This window comes from Struthio camelus, chromosome 9, assembly GCF_040807025.1.
Source record: "Struthio camelus isolate bStrCam1 chromosome 9, bStrCam1.hap1, whole genome shotgun sequence".
Lineage (NCBI taxonomy): Eukaryota > Metazoa > Chordata > Aves > Struthioniformes > Struthionidae > Struthio > Struthio camelus.
Genome location: NC_090950.1, coordinates 12,311,982 through 12,328,827, shown reverse-complemented (window position 1 = coordinate 12,328,827; position 16,846 = coordinate 12,311,982). Strand labels below are relative to the sequence as shown.

Below are 16,846 nucleotides of genomic sequence, written 5' to 3'. Positions count from 1 at the left end.
GCTGCCGGCAGGGCGCGCGCCGCTCCGCGCTGCTCCGCGCAGCGGCCCCGGCCCGGCCCGCCCGCTCCGCGGCAGGTGCGCGGCGGCGGCGCCGCCCGGAGCCCGGCCCGGCCCCCACCCCGCTCCCTTCGCGGCCGCCTGTGTTTCTTAAGGTGCGGGCGGGCTGGTGGGAGAGGGATGCTGCCGCCGCCGCGGTGGCTGCTTGCTCGCCCCCCGGCGCGCCGGGGCAGGCCAGCCCTGCCGCCGCGGTACGGCCGCGGTTGCGTGCAGCGAGCGCGCTCAGCAAAGCTTTCTTCTGCAATCGCTTTTTCTACCCTGATCAAACTTTACCTACAAACCACCTTAAGAGAAGGCAACATACCTTTTTACCTAAGGATAACCCCCCCCCCCCCCGCCCCGCATCTCATCGAGGGGTTCAGCATTTCCCTGGAAACACCTAAGCGTGGGGGCCGTGACAAGGCACGGGCGGAGGGACGGCTCTCCGGGCGGCTGGGACAGGGGACAGCCAGCCCTTCCCGTGCTCGGCCCTCTCAGCCCTGCCTCCGTGCCCAAGGGTGACGCGAAGGTGCTCTTCTCCTGCACCCTGGGCTAACCCGGGCTTCATTTTTGTCCAGTCCTGTAGCCAGCACTTTTTTTTCCTCCTGAATATTTATATGTATATATTAGATGTATTCTCATCCACGTATACCCATACATTTACGAATACATCTCTAAGTATTTTCTCCCCTAAATAGCAGTATGGAACCTGCCTCACGTCCTCGATCACTTGAAGGATATTCCTCAGGCTCGGAGGCCGCAAAACATGCGGCCGGTGATGCCTGCAGACTGCTGCCCTTGAGACGCTAAGGACCTTCGTTTTGTTGGCATGATTTTAGAAAAGACATTTCTCGCCCCAGAAGCATACTTTGCGCTGAGACTGCCAAATCATCATTAGCTCAACGTAGGCTCACTGCAAACTTACTCCTTTTCTCTCTTACATACCCCAAATTTATCCAGGATTGCATCGAGGCTTTTTTCTTGAGCCCTTGAAAACCGAAGCCGTGCTCCTTGGGTTTTTAGGGAGCCAGTTTGTCCCCGTGGCATTGCCGGTGCAGATAGCACACGTTTCATCACATCTTCTGAGTGAATCATGTTTTTAGCTGCCCAAAATTTAATCTCTTATCGTTTGAGGTTTGCCCAACCACGACTGCAGATGACCTCATGTCTCGAGTGTGACTACTTTCCCGATTGCTTGTGTGTGCACACATTCATCAGCGCTCGTAATTAAAGAGTTCAGCTCACTCGTTAGCAGAACCAGTTCAGAGGCTGCCCATTCTGGCCTGTTCATATGTTTATATTGTTTACTTACACAATTATTTGCCTCCAGTTTTGTTTTTTAATGGATGTAGACTATTAGGTGCAGTCATAACTATCTGAGAAGCTTTTGCTGCTATTTCCTGTTTCTTGGACATGCAAACCTCCGTAAGCGTGGAATTTCAATTAAAGATTGCATTTATATTGCTCAATTCCTTCTACATAGAGTGACTTTGGTAGCGCTGGATGAGAAACGACCTTGGTCCATAGTTCCTGTATGCTTATTTTCTTTGTGTTACAGAAATAGTCTTCAAAGAGATTTCATTCTTGTTTTATCCACCTACAGGACAAAGTGTACAGGAGTTTTTAACATGCTAATTTCAAGAGTAAAATCACAGCCCTGCTGAAGGCAAGGGGAGTTTTGCCCCTGATGTCATTGAGACAGGATTTCATGCAAAGACACAATGTAAAGCGGGAAGGCAGGAACGAAAGTGGGGCCAATACTGTATCGGCATTTTAAAGCATCTCTTTGTCCACCACAAAGTCAATATTTAGCTGATCTGCCTACATACTTGTGTCCCCCATTATCATTATAATACTTCCCAAGTATTAAGATAGAACTTACAATTCATAGCCAACTTCTACTTAATTCTTCTCCAGGCAGAACAGTCACTTAGGTTAGTGCTGTGCACTTCAGCGAGGACTTCAGCATGCAACCCGTAAGAAGTCAGGAGGGCTGAATAAACTGGAATGAGAATTTATTCCAAACTTATATCAAACCAAACGAAGCTCCAAAAAACGGGTTTCTGCCTATTGTTTATTTTCATCTATATTTTCCATGTCTTAGAGCAATCCAGCTCTTGGTTCATCTTTTATTCACGGAGGCCTCCAAGAAAGCCAGGGAGACTGGGGAAGGAAGTCAACTTTTAAGAATTTACCGTTTTCTTCCATTGGCTTAGTACAGCTGTGGCTTTAGATTACTTTGGTGGATTATTTTGACAGAAGTAGAGATTATGTTAGCAGAGAGAGATAGGATGGAAGGTAGGATCGTAGGAAGGACGTCAAAACATCGGAGTGGGAGGTGTTTGGGCCTCGCAGAGCGCAGAGAGTTTGAGGAGAGCGCTGCGGGTAGAAAACTGCCTGTTGCAGGGGAAAGGTCCCAGTGACATGGAATAAAAACCCAGAGGAAGCTTGTTTTGTTATTTGTGCTGCTCGTGGAACAACTTGTTTATTCTTGTTTGGAGCAAGAGCGTGAATCATTGCTCTTTCCTGGGATAACGATGTCCTAACGGCCTTTTCCCCCCACCCCGGGAGCTGCCTCACACTGTGGCTGACGCCAGTATGAATGCTCAGGATTTGGCTCCTTGAAAGATTTGCCCGAGGAAAAAAAAAAAAAAGGAAATAAAAACTGCAGAAGCTCTTAAAAACTGCAGAATTGTCCCAAGCTCTGTATACTAAATAGAGATTTCTGATATTTTGCAGTGCTGTTTTCTGTAAAAACAGTGTACACAGTATCGCTGCAAAGGCCTAAACGTGTGCCATTCTAAGAGTGTTTAAAAGAGGCTATTTATAAACTGTCCCTTTGCAAAGAACATTTTTAAAGTTTTAACTGGCGAAACGGCCTTGTCTTAGGGCCAGAAGGTCTCGCTGGCGGCTGGTCAGCATTCAGCTACCTTTTCACGAGGGAAGAAAATCACCTCTGGGCAGGAAAGATCAGAAAACAAAGGATAACTTTTTAGAAAGCTGAAAATAGTGCCTTGCGCTGAAAGCACTTCCTTAACAACCAGCAGCGTCAGCCTGGCGATGCCGCGAAATTCTGCCTGCAGCCTCCGGCGGGGGCAGAGAACGATGATGCTACGCGAGCTCAGCTCCGTTCTCAGATGCCAGCGTGAGTTTGCAATCCTGACAGTCAGAGGGGTCTTGTTCTGACTCGTGAACTAAGGAAACGTTTCGCAGGGAACAAATCCGAGCACAATTTTTACGGTCACTTTACAGACAGCAACCGCCTTTTCCCGAGACGGGTAGCGTGTACGGTTACCTCAAGGGCCAGCCCTTTCAGCTAACAGCAGGTTATCAGTTATGGTCACAAATGTCACAGCTGCCGCTTTCTGAACCAAAAACGCCGAGAGCGGGAGACCATCTGAACACGGACGAACCAACGCCACAGGTGAAAACGCCATGAAGAGGAGGCACGGAGTCCCTGTGCGATGAGATATCCCTGGTACCGGAGGGAAAGGACTTTACTCATGTTTTTAATACCTAGAGGGTATCCTTCACCATTTTTTGGTCGTTTGTATTCTTCACTGTTGATATTGCAAAGGAAACTGTTAACATTTGCATATTTTTCGTACCAAAAGCCCAGACTACTCTTTGGATAAGATTCTTGCATTTTTTTTTTTATTTTGTCGGTGCATTACTGAACACACGATTTTGGGCCTAAGACTGCTCTACTGAATGCCCGACCCCGCCAGCCACTAGCCCCAAAGGGAACAAGCTGCAGCTTTCCCTGTTTCTTGGGAAATGTTTTCTCCTTTAATTGAACTGAGCAGTGTAACAAGATTGGGACACGCTTCCGTAGCGCATCAGCCATCTTCAGTGCACTGAACCCGCCGCACCTGGTTGTCTGTGCACAGATGGTCTTAAAAACGTAAAGCTCCAGCACATGGGATCGTTAAGCGCTAAATATATCGTAGTCAAGGTCCAACCTCCTCATCAACTCCCATTAGTTTAGGCACAGAAAAATGGATTGTAGACCCATGTTTTTATAAAACTCACATAATTTTATTACAAAATTTGTATTGTATACGTGGTGATATTTCCAGTTTTAGACAGCCTAAGTACAAAAGCAAAGTCATATTCAGAACCTGGGAAGATGAAAGCATCTCCTCCAAAAACTGCAACGAGCAAAATATGCTGAAGCTGCTGCTGTCTTGGGTAGGAATAATTAACTTCTCTGTTTGCAGGATAAGTAACCAGATAATGCTATGTAATTGCTTACGATTTGCATTGCTTGAAATAGTATTGCTAATTTCCAGCAATGATTAGCATGTCATTTAAATAATTATTCTGCACCACATCACGTGGGCGCTTCAATAGCACGCATCTCTGCTGTGAAATTCCTAGAGGTGTTCTCAACATTTCTAGGTGTTTGTAGGCTGTACCGTACCTTGGCTGTTTCAGCGTTTGGGGAAAATAACAGCAAAAGGGAGCTCAATAACACTGCATTTCCATAGTTCTCTTAACCCTTAAAGATATTTTAAAAGCATGACTGCTGAAAGAACTGACCTGCCTGATTTAACGTATGCAGCCTGACACCCTTCCTTCGCCCCCGCCTCGTCGCCCGTCCCAGCAGGTCAGTTTTGCGCAGGGCAAAGGCGCCCGCCTTCCTCCCGCGGCCCGCTGCTGGTGCGAGGTCTCCCGCCCAGCCCGCGCAGAAACGCACAGCATAATCGTAGGACGGAAGGGAGCTGCCGGTTCTCAAGGCGCAGCGTCCTCGGCGGAAGACGATTCGATAGTCGCCGGCGAGGGGCAGCGCGGGTTTATCCTGCCCCGGCAGCGCGGGTTTCGCGCGGCCAGAGCAGAAGAGCAGCCATGGCAGATTCAGCCTCGTGCAGACTTTTGGCTCTTGTTTCAATCCTGTATGAAGGAGGGACTCCACAGACTGACTGGGCTGCTGACACGTTTTCCTTCGGCTTTTTTATGCCCTCTGTTCACTTTTAATCCTGATTTTTTGCAGTCAGTTATTATTTTTACTCACAGCTTTATAAAACGTACAGTGACTAGCACTAATCCCTTCTGAAACTCTTTGACTGACAGTGCGTTAGTTCATAGATCTTACTTTGTCTGTCTGCACGAGATCGGGGTAAGCAATGTTTTTGAAACCACCAAAAAATAAATGTGCAGTCAATTCATTCAACTATACAGAGCTCTGAGATTCTCTGCATTTCATTCTACTGCCACCCACGCTGCAGATGTCATCTTAAAACCATCAATAGCTCTTGGGTTTTTTTGCTTTATTTGTACTATTTACATGACAAACCTTAATGTCATTGATCCTATTTAAAAGATAACAAAAAATCCCACAGCCATATGTCAATTTGTTAACATTGATTGACTGGCAGGAAACCAAGAAGCCTACATAGGCACATCCTTTATGGGAGAGTAGATGGAGCCAATCGTTAGGAGGTCGGGCAACGTTTTGCCTTGATTCACTAGAAATAATATAGGTCACCCGATTTAAATGCTGTAAGCAATAAAAGGAACCACAGTAGTTCACAGTAATAAGAAAAGCTTATCCTGGGAATTTGCCCTGATTCTAGCAATTAGCAGTCAGCTATCGATGAAGCAAGAATACTGCCATTCTTACATCTGGGTAAAGGAAGCTGAGATTACCCTCTGTCCGAGGCGCGACGTGAAGGTAAATTCCCCCCTTGCAGAACAGGTTTTTTCTGTGTCAGGCCTGGACCGGCCCCCGAGGGCTGGAACAAGGGCAAACTCTCAGCCAGCGTACACCAGTGCATTTCCAGAGCCGCAGACTGCCATGCCCTTGCTTCCTGAAACAAGGCGGAAACCCTTGTAAATATGATCCTTCTCAAACTGCGGGAAGTAAAGCAAGGAAAAGGGACCCACAAGAAAGACAGAAATAAAGGGCTCTTAGGGGAGACGGCACTGAACTCGGATGCAGGCAGATTTCGGCAGGTGGCTCGCCTGGCTGGTTCCCTCATCCCTCCTCTCAACGCGGCTGCCGCCTCGAGCAACTCATCACAGAAGTGCTGTTCTCTTATGCCTCACTCTCAGAGCAAACATTTTGCTGTTGAAATATATCTAAATATCACCAAATGGCAGATATTTTCAGTATTTTTTGCTGGAGAGACATGTGGCCATACTCCGTCATCTCCCTATAACGCAAACCCTACCAACTGCCTGTACTGCTATTTTAGTAATGATCCCTGCTTTTCAGCATTTTAGCAAAAATATTTTCTCTGCATCCAATTGTGGAACACGAAATCTCGGCCGCGAGATGATCGACCGCACGCGGCAGGAGCTCTTCCACCCTGGCCTGGGAGGGCGGACGTTACGGCAGCGTTTACGGGCTGGCGGCCTCGCCTGCGGCCCTTGCACACAAGCTACTGAACCTGTACGACTTACTTTCATGCTAGCTGCCCTAAACTTGCAATGCTATTTGACGGTTCAGAGCCATATCTGAAAGGCTGGACACGACTACCTGCAAAGCCCTGCTTCACAGTACTGGCCTACAGAATAACCAGAGAACAAAAGGCTGGAGAGATCCCTTCACTGTTTTACAAAAGGCATCGCTGCCCACCCTGTTATCTCGATTTATACGCACGCATTTGGGGAATATGCATTCTTTTAAAAGACAAAGGTAGCACCTGCAGAGCTTGTAACCATGACTGGTCTCTGCTCATCATGCATCATCCATCCGGTTGGCAGCTTTCCTGGCAATGTCTGGAGAAAACATTTTATTTTAACTCCTTTTCTCAGCAGCTATGAGGCCTCCAGCAATGCAAGAGCTGAGAGAAGACGCGTTCCTTGGTTGCTTTCTTGCATTTGCATCTACAGGCCTGAGCCACAACTACAACGCAAAGTCCGTGCCTCCAGTGGAACGGAGGCAGCAGCTTTGGACAAGATTCTAAAATCGTATTTGAAGCATCAGACAGTCAAACAGATGAGACGAGACTACAGAAATACATAAAACAAAACTATTGATCTAAATACCCCGTGAAAAAAACATATCGCTGAGATTGCAGGATGACGTTTCTGAGGGCAGAACTGTTTCCAGAGACCTGAAGTGGCCCCAAGAATTTTCCTCCAAATACAGTATTTTCTCTCAACATGAAAAACCGTCAGTATAGATCACATCTCCCCAAATGAGATCTACGGTGATCCCTAGCACAAAGAATGAATTGCCTCTTCTGCTGCTGATAAAATCATCTAAAGGGCTCTTTTAAAGTAACTGCCAAAAGAAGCTTGTTGTTCACTGATTTTATAATCTGCACATGAAAGACCTGATCTGGAATGGAAGCGCTCTCTGCCTGGCTCCCTGCGACGCTCCCTCAGGTCTAGAAGTGGAGAAATTAGGCACGCAGGGCACGATTCGGTACTCGCTCAGGAACGTGTAAGCAGGGTAACCGCAACGAATTCAGTGGAATTGTTCCAAATCGGCATTCACTGGTGGGAGGACAAATTTAGCCCACGTTTTTGTGGGAAAAACAATTGTGAACCAAAAACTGCAATTGAATTCATTTGCAATTATTCTTACTTATAAAACCCAGGAACCATAAACTCTTCAATTAAAGTAATTTAGGTTTCAAATTGGGGTGAAGGAGTCTCCTTCTTGACTCGGCTGGAACTACATTTTTAGTTAATTGGAGAGTTTTCTCTCCAGCTCTAACATCCTTAGCTCTCGCTCCTACATCCTTAGCTCTTGCTCCCATCGTTAGCTGCTTTTGTTCCAAAACATTAAATAGCTAATCAACCCATTAGAAGCAAGTTTCTCATCTTCCTTTCCAATATTATGAAAACCAGTGGGCCAGCACGACAGAACAGCTAACGAGCGTACGCCAAGTACCAAATCAGATATCCTTTTCCTTCTAGAGTTACGGTCGCCCTTGGCAGGGGAGTTTCAGGTTGGCCGTAGCCCGTCTGGCAGCGCTCAGCCCCTTCGAACGCTGGAGAGCGCCTGGCGTGGCCGGCTCAGGGCTGAGCCCCCGAGCCGGCCGCGGCATCCCCGCTCGGGTGCCCCTCTCGGTCGGGGACTCCTCGACTATTCGGTTTGCTCCCATGGGAGCTCTTCTAGACCTCGGGTCGCTCCTGCTCCTGGGGAGGCGGGCAAGGGGTGTTTTAGGTTCACGGCAAGTGAACGAATATATATATATTCGAATATACGAAATACGAATCTCGTATTTCTTGGGAGAAGATGTGAAAGTTTGTCTAAACCTCTAAGAAGTTCCCATGTCAACATTTCAGCTCCGAACAGAAAAATTACAATTTTAACATCTGCATAGATGCAACAGTATGAATGCAAAAAACCCAAAACCTTCAGCTGTTGCTTATTCTGAATAAAATTGATTTGAGCATATATACATAACACTGTGGTCTGACCAATAGTAGTTGTTTCAAAACCGGCTTAGAAAACAAGTCCCTGTCATTATCAAGGATCAAATCTTGCCCCCTTTGAAGCCGACGACAAAATTCTTACCAGCGTCCCCGGGTCAGGATTTGACTTCAGAAATAACCACTCCTGTTTCAAATCGACATTGCCAATGTAATAAAAGCAGCAACTGAAACGTGCGCTGCGTATTTTGAACGAAGCTCCTGAAGCTCGGCAGAATCTTTTATTCCACGCAGAAACAGCTTTTCTTTGTCAGTAAAAGGCAAGGACGACGTGGGCGGCAGAAAGTCACTGCCCCAGAGCAAACAGCGATGCTGTTATTCACTAATTACACTAATCGCCACTGTTTGTGATTATTAATTCTGGCTACGCTTTCCCACATAGGTGCTTTAACATGGCCAGCGTAACCATAACATATAGGCAGTTTTGGGCCCCCAAGCGGTACGTGCGTCACAGCCGTCCCGCCTCCTCGCGAGCCTCCTGCCGCGCCAGCTCTGCCTGCCCCGCGCTAGCGCCGCACGAGCGCTTCACCCTCCCGTTCCGCCTTCGCTGTGACTAGGGCGCGCGGGAAACACAGGGCTGCGCGAAGCAACGGACTTGCTGAATTCACATTTAGCCTTTTTTTAGCCAAGTCGTTTTTGAAGAAAAAGAGAAAAAAACAGTTAGATTAGTACAATTCCTAGAGTGCTTTCTCAGCTATAGCAACAGGAAAGGGTTTGAATTAGGCTGTTAACTAGAAGGTGAATTTTGTACAAACACATTTACACCTGCCGCTGCAACCACCTTAGAAGACTGCACCTCTTTAAACACCGTTTTCAACAAGTTTAGTTAAATCCCTGCCAAAACCCAGGGCAGACGTGCCCCAACACAGCGCCGCCGCTGCCGCTTCGGGAACCATCAGCAGGGCGACCCCAGGGCGATGTCCACCCCCTGGTCTTTCTCCCCTTCCAACAGAAAGCAGCTTCACATGTAGAAAATCCTGGATCTTCGACTCATTTCTCGGGGCAACTGAACTAGAACCATACTGAGCAGCTACAAGAGCACAGAGAGGGGCTGGGAGGGGAACGACGGCCAAGTAAGGTCCCCCCTGCACCCACATACAGTATCTTTCCTATGCAACGCGCCAAGAGCCCAACACGTGCTGTATATGGCCATGACTCGCGTGTGGAATTGGTCCTAACCGTAATCCTTGCTCTTCCTCTTGCAGCTCCCTGCGACAGCATGCAAACGTTTCTGAAAATTAACATTGTTTTCTGTACTGCATGCAACGGAGAGCGCATGCAAGAGCTTTTACAGTAGAGGGAAAAGGTAAAAAAGCACTTTAATTATAAATTATTCAGAAACACATCACATGAAATAAAACATTTAACGTGAAGAAAGCAGAAGCTGATTTGCAGTGTCCTGCGATACAATCACAGGGAAGGATGAAAAGCAGCAGGCTTCTTTTTTTCTAAATATTTACCAAATGAGCTCTAGGCTTAGTAACTTTAATGCACTCCAGAAACTAATACACTAAGTAGGCTTTGGTAAAAGTAAAAATCCTCATATTAAAATATCATCAATAAGCATCTGATGTCAACCAGAATAATATACTAAACCACAAGGACTTACCAAAGAGCTGTCTGACTTCAATGACCTTTGTATCAGTTCAAAATGAGCTACTTCATTGTTGAACTGTACAGGAAACATAAACATAAAAACGCTTTTCTAACCTGTTTTACCTGTGCGCGGATTGGCATCCTGTCCTTTCCTGCCTAATGTGTCCATCAGAGAAAACTTTCTTCCTACCTATAAATAAAACAGCAAGATAGTAAATTTAATTAAACACATTTGTTGCACAGCAATATAGAGATTCTAAAGAATTAAAACAGCTAAACAGGACCTCATTGCCACAGGGATGGATGCCAGCGTGTCCCCGGTGAAAAAGCGAGGAGTCTTTCACGACATTTGGGGCTTGATTCATCAGCGACTTCATTTTACACTGCCGCAGTTCCCTTAGATTAAGTCTTTCACCAGCATAAAACTGGCACACTGCACTGGGTAAATCAGGCCCAATATTTAAAATGCTAAAAATCAATTCTTACCAGCTGCAGGATGACTATTTTAAGTGGAAAAATGTGTTTGCCACTTTTGCTCAGAATTGATAGCACAACTTCTGCTGAATAACATCCAGAATCTTAGATACTGGTTCAGCCAAAAGTCAGCTCTTAACATCAACTCAGCTGAAGACTAAAAGGACTGAAATCATTAAGGGTTTCGTTCCTTAGTAAGATAAACGCACACAAGCCCAGTTGCTGTGGTCCCAGCCTCATTTCCTCTACCGGCCACAACCACCTCCGTTTTCCTTGCGCTGGCGGCAGAGCTTACGCGACGCAACAGTAAGCTGGTTCACAGAGTTGGTCCAGCAGAAAAACTAATAAAAAAGTGAAAAGGTTTCGACCGGACCATCGCCATGACCTGAGGTACGGTATGATCTCACGAGTTCCCGCGCTGGCACAAGGGTAAGGACAGGGACTGCAAGTGCCACGGGGCATACAAACACGGTAACCACCAGCTGCGTCCTTCCGGAGAAAAAGCAGTGTCTCAAGACACATCAGGGCAGGGACAGCCACCGCTGCTGTGACTCCCCACGCTGTGTACATTTGCCGAAAAATAATACTGTATAGGGACAGCACGTCACATCATAAGATGACCTTGCTTGTGCAGGATGCAGTTATACAGCACTTTGCTCACGAGAGCAACTACTATCAAAGAAGTTTCTGTGACTACGCATTCCTTTTTCTCACTGATGGTTTTTAATCAAAAAATGTAAATTTTATCCTAACTTCATATCTAGCATTTTTAATTGATTTTTTTATTATTATTATTTTTCAGCTACGCTCAACTTCGCAATTTACAGGGTTTTCATGCTAGAATTACAGGAAGCTTTCCCACTGCTGACTTTCATATTCTTATTAGGTGCAGTTTCAGCTGACCTCAAGGCAGATACAGATCAGATAAGAAAACTCAGAGCACAAAAGACAAAGGCAAAGCAGTTTGATCCAGAAATGCAGTTGATATATCTGGACTTTATTAAAGCATTTGATACAGTGCCTCAAAAAATGTTACTTGAAAAATTAATTCAAGTTTGCTTGGATCTAAGCACTTTCACATACCTTGAAAATTAATTGAGAGTTGTAGGGTAATAAAAACGGCAATAATATTAAGTGGAAGGGTGGTGCCTGGGATAATTTCACATACCTCTGTATCAAAGACCTCCAGAAACTAAACAGTGAACTAATTAAATGGGAAGACAACACTACACTGGGAATTGTTGAAACACTAGCAGGCAACAACACAAAAATCCCAGAAACATACATTAAGGGATTGAAGAATGCGTGCAGGAAATAAGATGAGACTCAGTGTAAAAAAATGCAAGATAAGAGAGCTAGATGAAAGCAGCCCAAATGCATGAGGGATTATATGCAGCACCAGGAAAACAATAATATTGCAAAAGGTTCTTAAAGTGACTGTGGGGCAATTAGCTCTGAGGTTATAAATGTTCAAAGGGGCGATTTTTGACTGCGCACGCAGAAGCAGCTATGCGCTGTGGACAGTGAGAGCAAAAGTCATTTTCCTTCTTTTCTTCGCAGACTGAAGCTAGCTTTTTAATAGATTTTGAGACATGTCCTAGAATAAGTTATAGAAAGGAAGGATCTGGCCTCTGTACAGAGAATGTTCTTACTTCCTCCTTGTGACTTTATCCCATTATTTCAGATTATACTAAGCTGATCGACTTTAGACAAGTTTTCTCTTGCCCTAGATTTATCATTCAAGTCTTTGCGGACAGTATTCAAACCTGCCCTCATAACTTAGCAATATGGGCCTTTTCATCTTCCCAAAGAAATCAGCCCTTTAAACGATTAACTGTTTCCCCAGTTTGCTCAACTCCTTCAAGAACAGCTTAGGACTGCAGGGGGAAGGAAAAAAAAAAAAACAAGGCCTAGTATAGACAGATTAGAAGAAGGGTCTAGTACTCTAGTACTGAGGGAGAGTCTACCTTCCCGCAGCATTTGCGATGTGGCGTGCCTGATACAGTGCGTCACACGGCAGAGGACGGGGAAGATGCTGCAGCCGAGATGCTCCAGAGCTGACTTTCCCGAGCCAGCAGCTTTAGCAACACGCCCGGGCGGTCTATCTTCGCCTGCCTGCAGCTACCCCGATGGCAGGTGCTTTTTCAGAACTACAAAGAGAAATAATTTATTTTCATGGCCTGTGATACACGTGAAAGATAACGGCGTTACTCGAGGTTTCCAGGATGCCACAAATCAGAATTTGACTCAGCGAAACCTACCGGATTGTTTACCAGCATGACACTGGAAGCTGTGAAAGCCTTCCTGCTCAGATTATTTTTAATTAGACTGGACAAAAGCTCTCAACGCTATAATACAATGGTGGCGTACGCCTACAAGCCTCAGCAGTGATGTCCATCTCCGTTATCCGGAAAGAAATAAAACCAAAAAAAAAACCCAAATACCTTTTATTTCCGTTGTTCCCAAAGAACGGAAATCGCCGTGCCGGCAAGCGTCTCGGCACCTTCCCCAGGAGAAGCAGCAGAGGCAGCGGCTCGCCCGGGCGCCGAGCCCACGTCCACCTGCCGCTCCCACGTCAAGGCCCGAGCAGCAGCGCTCACCGCCGCCGCAGACCTTTCGCGCGTGGCCTGATCGCAGCCGGCCGCGGTCGCGCGGGAGAATCCCCCCCCGCCCCGCGCCCGCGGAAGGGTTAAAAGCAACGCGAGCGCGAGCGGGGCTCCCCTCGGGGCGGCTCCGCCGGCGGCGGCGGCGGGCGCGCTCCGCTCCGCGCGGCGCAGCGCAGCGCAGCGGGAGGCGCCGGGGCCGCCCCCGCCCCCCGTGACGGCGGCGGCGGCGCAGCCGGGCGGCCGCGGGCCCCTCTGTCGCCGCCGGCCCCGGCGCGCAGAGCCGCGGGCGCGGCCGGGGGGAGGCGGCGGCGGCGGGGCCAGCACCGGCGATGCTATGGCCGAGGCGGCGGGGGAGGGCAGCGTAGGGCGCGGCGGGGGGCAGGCGGCCGCCGCCAGCTACGAGGACTACGAGTGCAAGATCTGCTACAACTACTTCGACCCGGAGCGGCGGGCGCCCAAGCTGCTGGAGTGCCTGCACACCTTCTGCCAGGAGTGCCTCAGCCAGCTGCACCTGCGCGCCGCCCAGCACCCCCCCGCCGCCGCCGCCGCCGCCCAGCACCCCCCCGCCGCCGCCCAGCACCCCGCCGCCGCCGCCGCCGCCGCCGCCGCCGCCTGGCTGGCCTGCCCGCTGTGCCGCCACCGCACGGCGCTGCCCGACGGCCGGGTGCACGGCCTGCCCGTCAACACCAAGCTGGCGGCCGCCTGCCCGCCCCAGCTGCGGGCCCGCGACCCGCTGCCGCAGGACCGGCTCCCGCCGCCGCCGCCGCCGCCGCCGCGCCGCCGCCTCCCCGCCGCCCGCCGCCGCCGCCCCCGGCGGCTACGAGAGCTGCCAGAGCTGCAAGCGGGCGGCGCTCAGCGCCGGCTGCGTCTGCGTCGTCGTCTCCTTCCTGGCCATGGTGGTGCTGCTCTTCACCGGCCTCATCTTCGTCAACCGCTACGGCGGCGAAGGGGGGGCCGTCGCCGCGCCGCCCTCGCCCGTGGGGCCCATCTGCCTGTCGGTGGCCAGCGTGCTCGCCCTCGTCTCCGTCGTCGTCACCTGGCTCATCTGCTGGCTCAAGTACCGGCCCGAGGCGGCGGCGACGGGCGGCAGCGGCCCCCCGCGGCGGCGGGCGGCGGCGGCGGCCCCCGCCCGCGGCGGCGGGCGCACGTAGCGCGGGGGCGGCGGGGTGCGCGCAGCGGCAGCGGCCCCGGGCCCCGCCGGCCGCCGCCTCCTGCCCGGGAAGAGCGGCGTGCTGCTGTTGCCCCCGCCTGGAAGGCAGCTGGAGGGCTGCGGCCGCGGAGCAGCGCGGCGCCTGCGGCCTTTTTTCCCCTTTGTGAAGTAACCAAGGGCATGTAGGAGCAGCTCTGTTAGGCGGTGTTATGATCTTAAAGAGGCTGAGCCGCTGTATCCCTACAACGCACTGAGTAGGGTTTTTTTTTTTGGTGACGGTACTACGAAGAAGGCCCATCGGGCCCTCAACTGGCTGCTTAAAACAAGCTTTGTTATTTAGTTCTTGGAAATTCTCGTTCAGTGTGGGAGACCTGAAGTGCTACGCTGCACCGTGTACGGAAGGCGATTTGATTCATGGAGCTCTAATGTAGCTCTAAGAGACCCCTGTGGCAGAGAATAATATTTCGCTGGCCATTGAGCTCAATTTTTATACAGTGAGAGAAACCCGCATTGATGTACGGACTTTTCGCACCACTATAAAAGCGGAGTACAGTAGCATAACTCGCATATTGAACATTTTACCTTCAGGCAAGGTAGTTATGATTTGGCAGTGGTTTTTCCCTCTTGGTAAGTTTCTCTTCTGTATTACGAGTTTCTGTAAAAGGCCAGTGGAAAATAGTTCTGTGTTGGCAAGTTGGAACATCAATGATACATTTAAAGTGTGATGAGATGCTATAATATGAAATGAAAAATATTGCTGTACAGCCGATTTTCTAGTATAGTTAAGGAGAGCACTTTGTCTAGATATACTACTCTGTGTTGCAGGATAATTCATTTGGTGCCTGAATTTTTTTTAACTTGTTATAATCTATTAGATCAGGAGTAAGATCATGCTTCTTATTCCAGGTTTCTACACGACACTGTATTGGAATGAGGTAATTATTTTCGTGCTGAACAGTTCAAAAAATTTGGAAGTGATCTTTTAGTATGTGTATTTTGCAAGCTGTCTGCATGATATTCTGACAAGTATCCTCTTAACAGACCTTTACTCGACCACTTCTATCTATCACAAGTGCAAAGAAATTTACTGACTATGTAGAAATGTAAAGACAGCAACTGAAGATGTAAGTGTGATGTGTTTTATGACCGCACAAGCGATGTGTACTGTGCATATTCTTGATTATCGCAAAACCCTAAAAACAAAGAACCCAAGCAGTATTTGTACAGAATCCATTGCGGTGGAAGTAGACGATGGAAATAGCACACGATTTTGTGTCAATTATGTTCATTCAAAAAAATTCCCGATAGCCTTTTAAAGCGATATATAATAATATTGAGGCCCTGAGGAGATAAATTACTGGGGTCAGTTCTGGCTCTGACCATGCTTAGTGTATTTAGACCAGTATTTTCAATCTCGGCGCGGTGCTGTGGAAGGTGTGCCTCCTAAAATCAGGCCGAACCAGTAGCCCCTGTTGACTTGGGCAGTAGTTGTGGATGTTCTGCACCAAAGAAAATCATAAGACTTTTATTTAAGCATCTAAATGACAATTTAGATGGTTGACTTCAGGTACAAACACGTGAAGATTTTGGCCTTAACCTCTCAGTTCTTCAATTAATGCATCTGTAAAGTTGATAATAGTGTTGACCTACCTCGCAGGCAAGATGTGAGGCTTTATTTATTCAAGTTTTTAAGCGATTGGAGATCCTTGAAGAGAAGGTGCTATAGAAGTGAAAGTATTATTATAAATTATACTGTCGTAGGAATAAATATGTAAACTAATGGACATAAACAGCAGCAATGTTTTCTAAGAAAAATAAATATATAAAATATGTACGTGTCTATGTCATATGCACCAATTTATGATTCAATTGTGCTTCTACAGCAAATGCCGCATGTGTATCAGCCTTCTTATTCCGTCAGGTAAGCGCCAGTAGCCACAGCTCGGGTTAGTCCACCCAGCAGTCATTGCTGTAACTACATCTCACGCAGACATGCCAAAGCGAGCTTTAAATGATCGTGAAGCTCAGCTTGAGCTCACGGCCTGGTACTTACTTTACTCTGCTCCCGTGGGCTTTCTGGCTGCGGTGGGGATACCGCAGACGCGCCGCTGGCTCGCTCTGAGCTGCCTGGTGTGTGCTGCAGGAGCTGCAGTCGCAACAGAAGCTATTATGTTAGCTATCCCTTAAATACTGATTGCAGTAGGAAATGTGTACTCCATCCTTTTCTTTCCACATCATAGTTTTATTTTTGCCTTTTCTGTGTAAACGCTATTTCCCATTTTGTCTAAACCAGTGGTTTCGACGGGGACCCATGGACTACTTCTAGCGGACCTGCGAAAGGTAAGTGAGAGAAGCGGATCTGCCATCAGAAGCTTAAATTTGTTAAGCGAGGGTCAATTTCAAACTGTTTAGCAGTTTGCGCATTTGAAAAGGTTGAAGATCCCAGGTCTGAACAGAATTTTCAGGCTCATGCACACTGGGCAATCAGGTTACTTATCGGCTTGCTAGCCATAGGCTTGAAAATATTTCAGAGCCAAATTAAAACCGATAGTCTGACCATATGCCAAATCCTTCTCTGTGTTTATGCAAATTT

At 48.2% G+C, this 16,846-nt stretch overlaps 1 protein-coding gene and 1 long non-coding RNA gene across 2 annotated transcripts; one reads left to right on the top strand and one right to left on the bottom strand.

Annotated features, from left to right (window-relative positions):
• Positions 1-5,312: 5,312 nt before the first annotated feature.
• On the bottom strand, positions 5,313-13,295 carry LOC104144612 (uncharacterized). The gene is made up of 4 exons (XR_694159.2): positions 12,942-13,295; positions 12,465-12,647; positions 10,138-10,213; positions 5,313-5,846 (listed from the first exon to the last, which is right to left on the bottom strand). It is a non-coding gene; the product is annotated as an uncharacterized lncRNA (long non-coding RNA).
• Positions 13,296-13,403: 108 nt separating this feature from the next.
• On the top strand, positions 13,404-14,254 carry RNF228 (ring finger protein 228). Its single transcript, XM_068954718.1, is given in 2 exon segments — positions 13,404-13,886; positions 13,888-14,254. Coding segments are annotated over 2 exon segments (816 nt in total). The 5' UTR covers positions 13,404-13,437.
• The last annotated feature ends 2,592 nt before the right edge of the window (positions 14,255-16,846 follow it).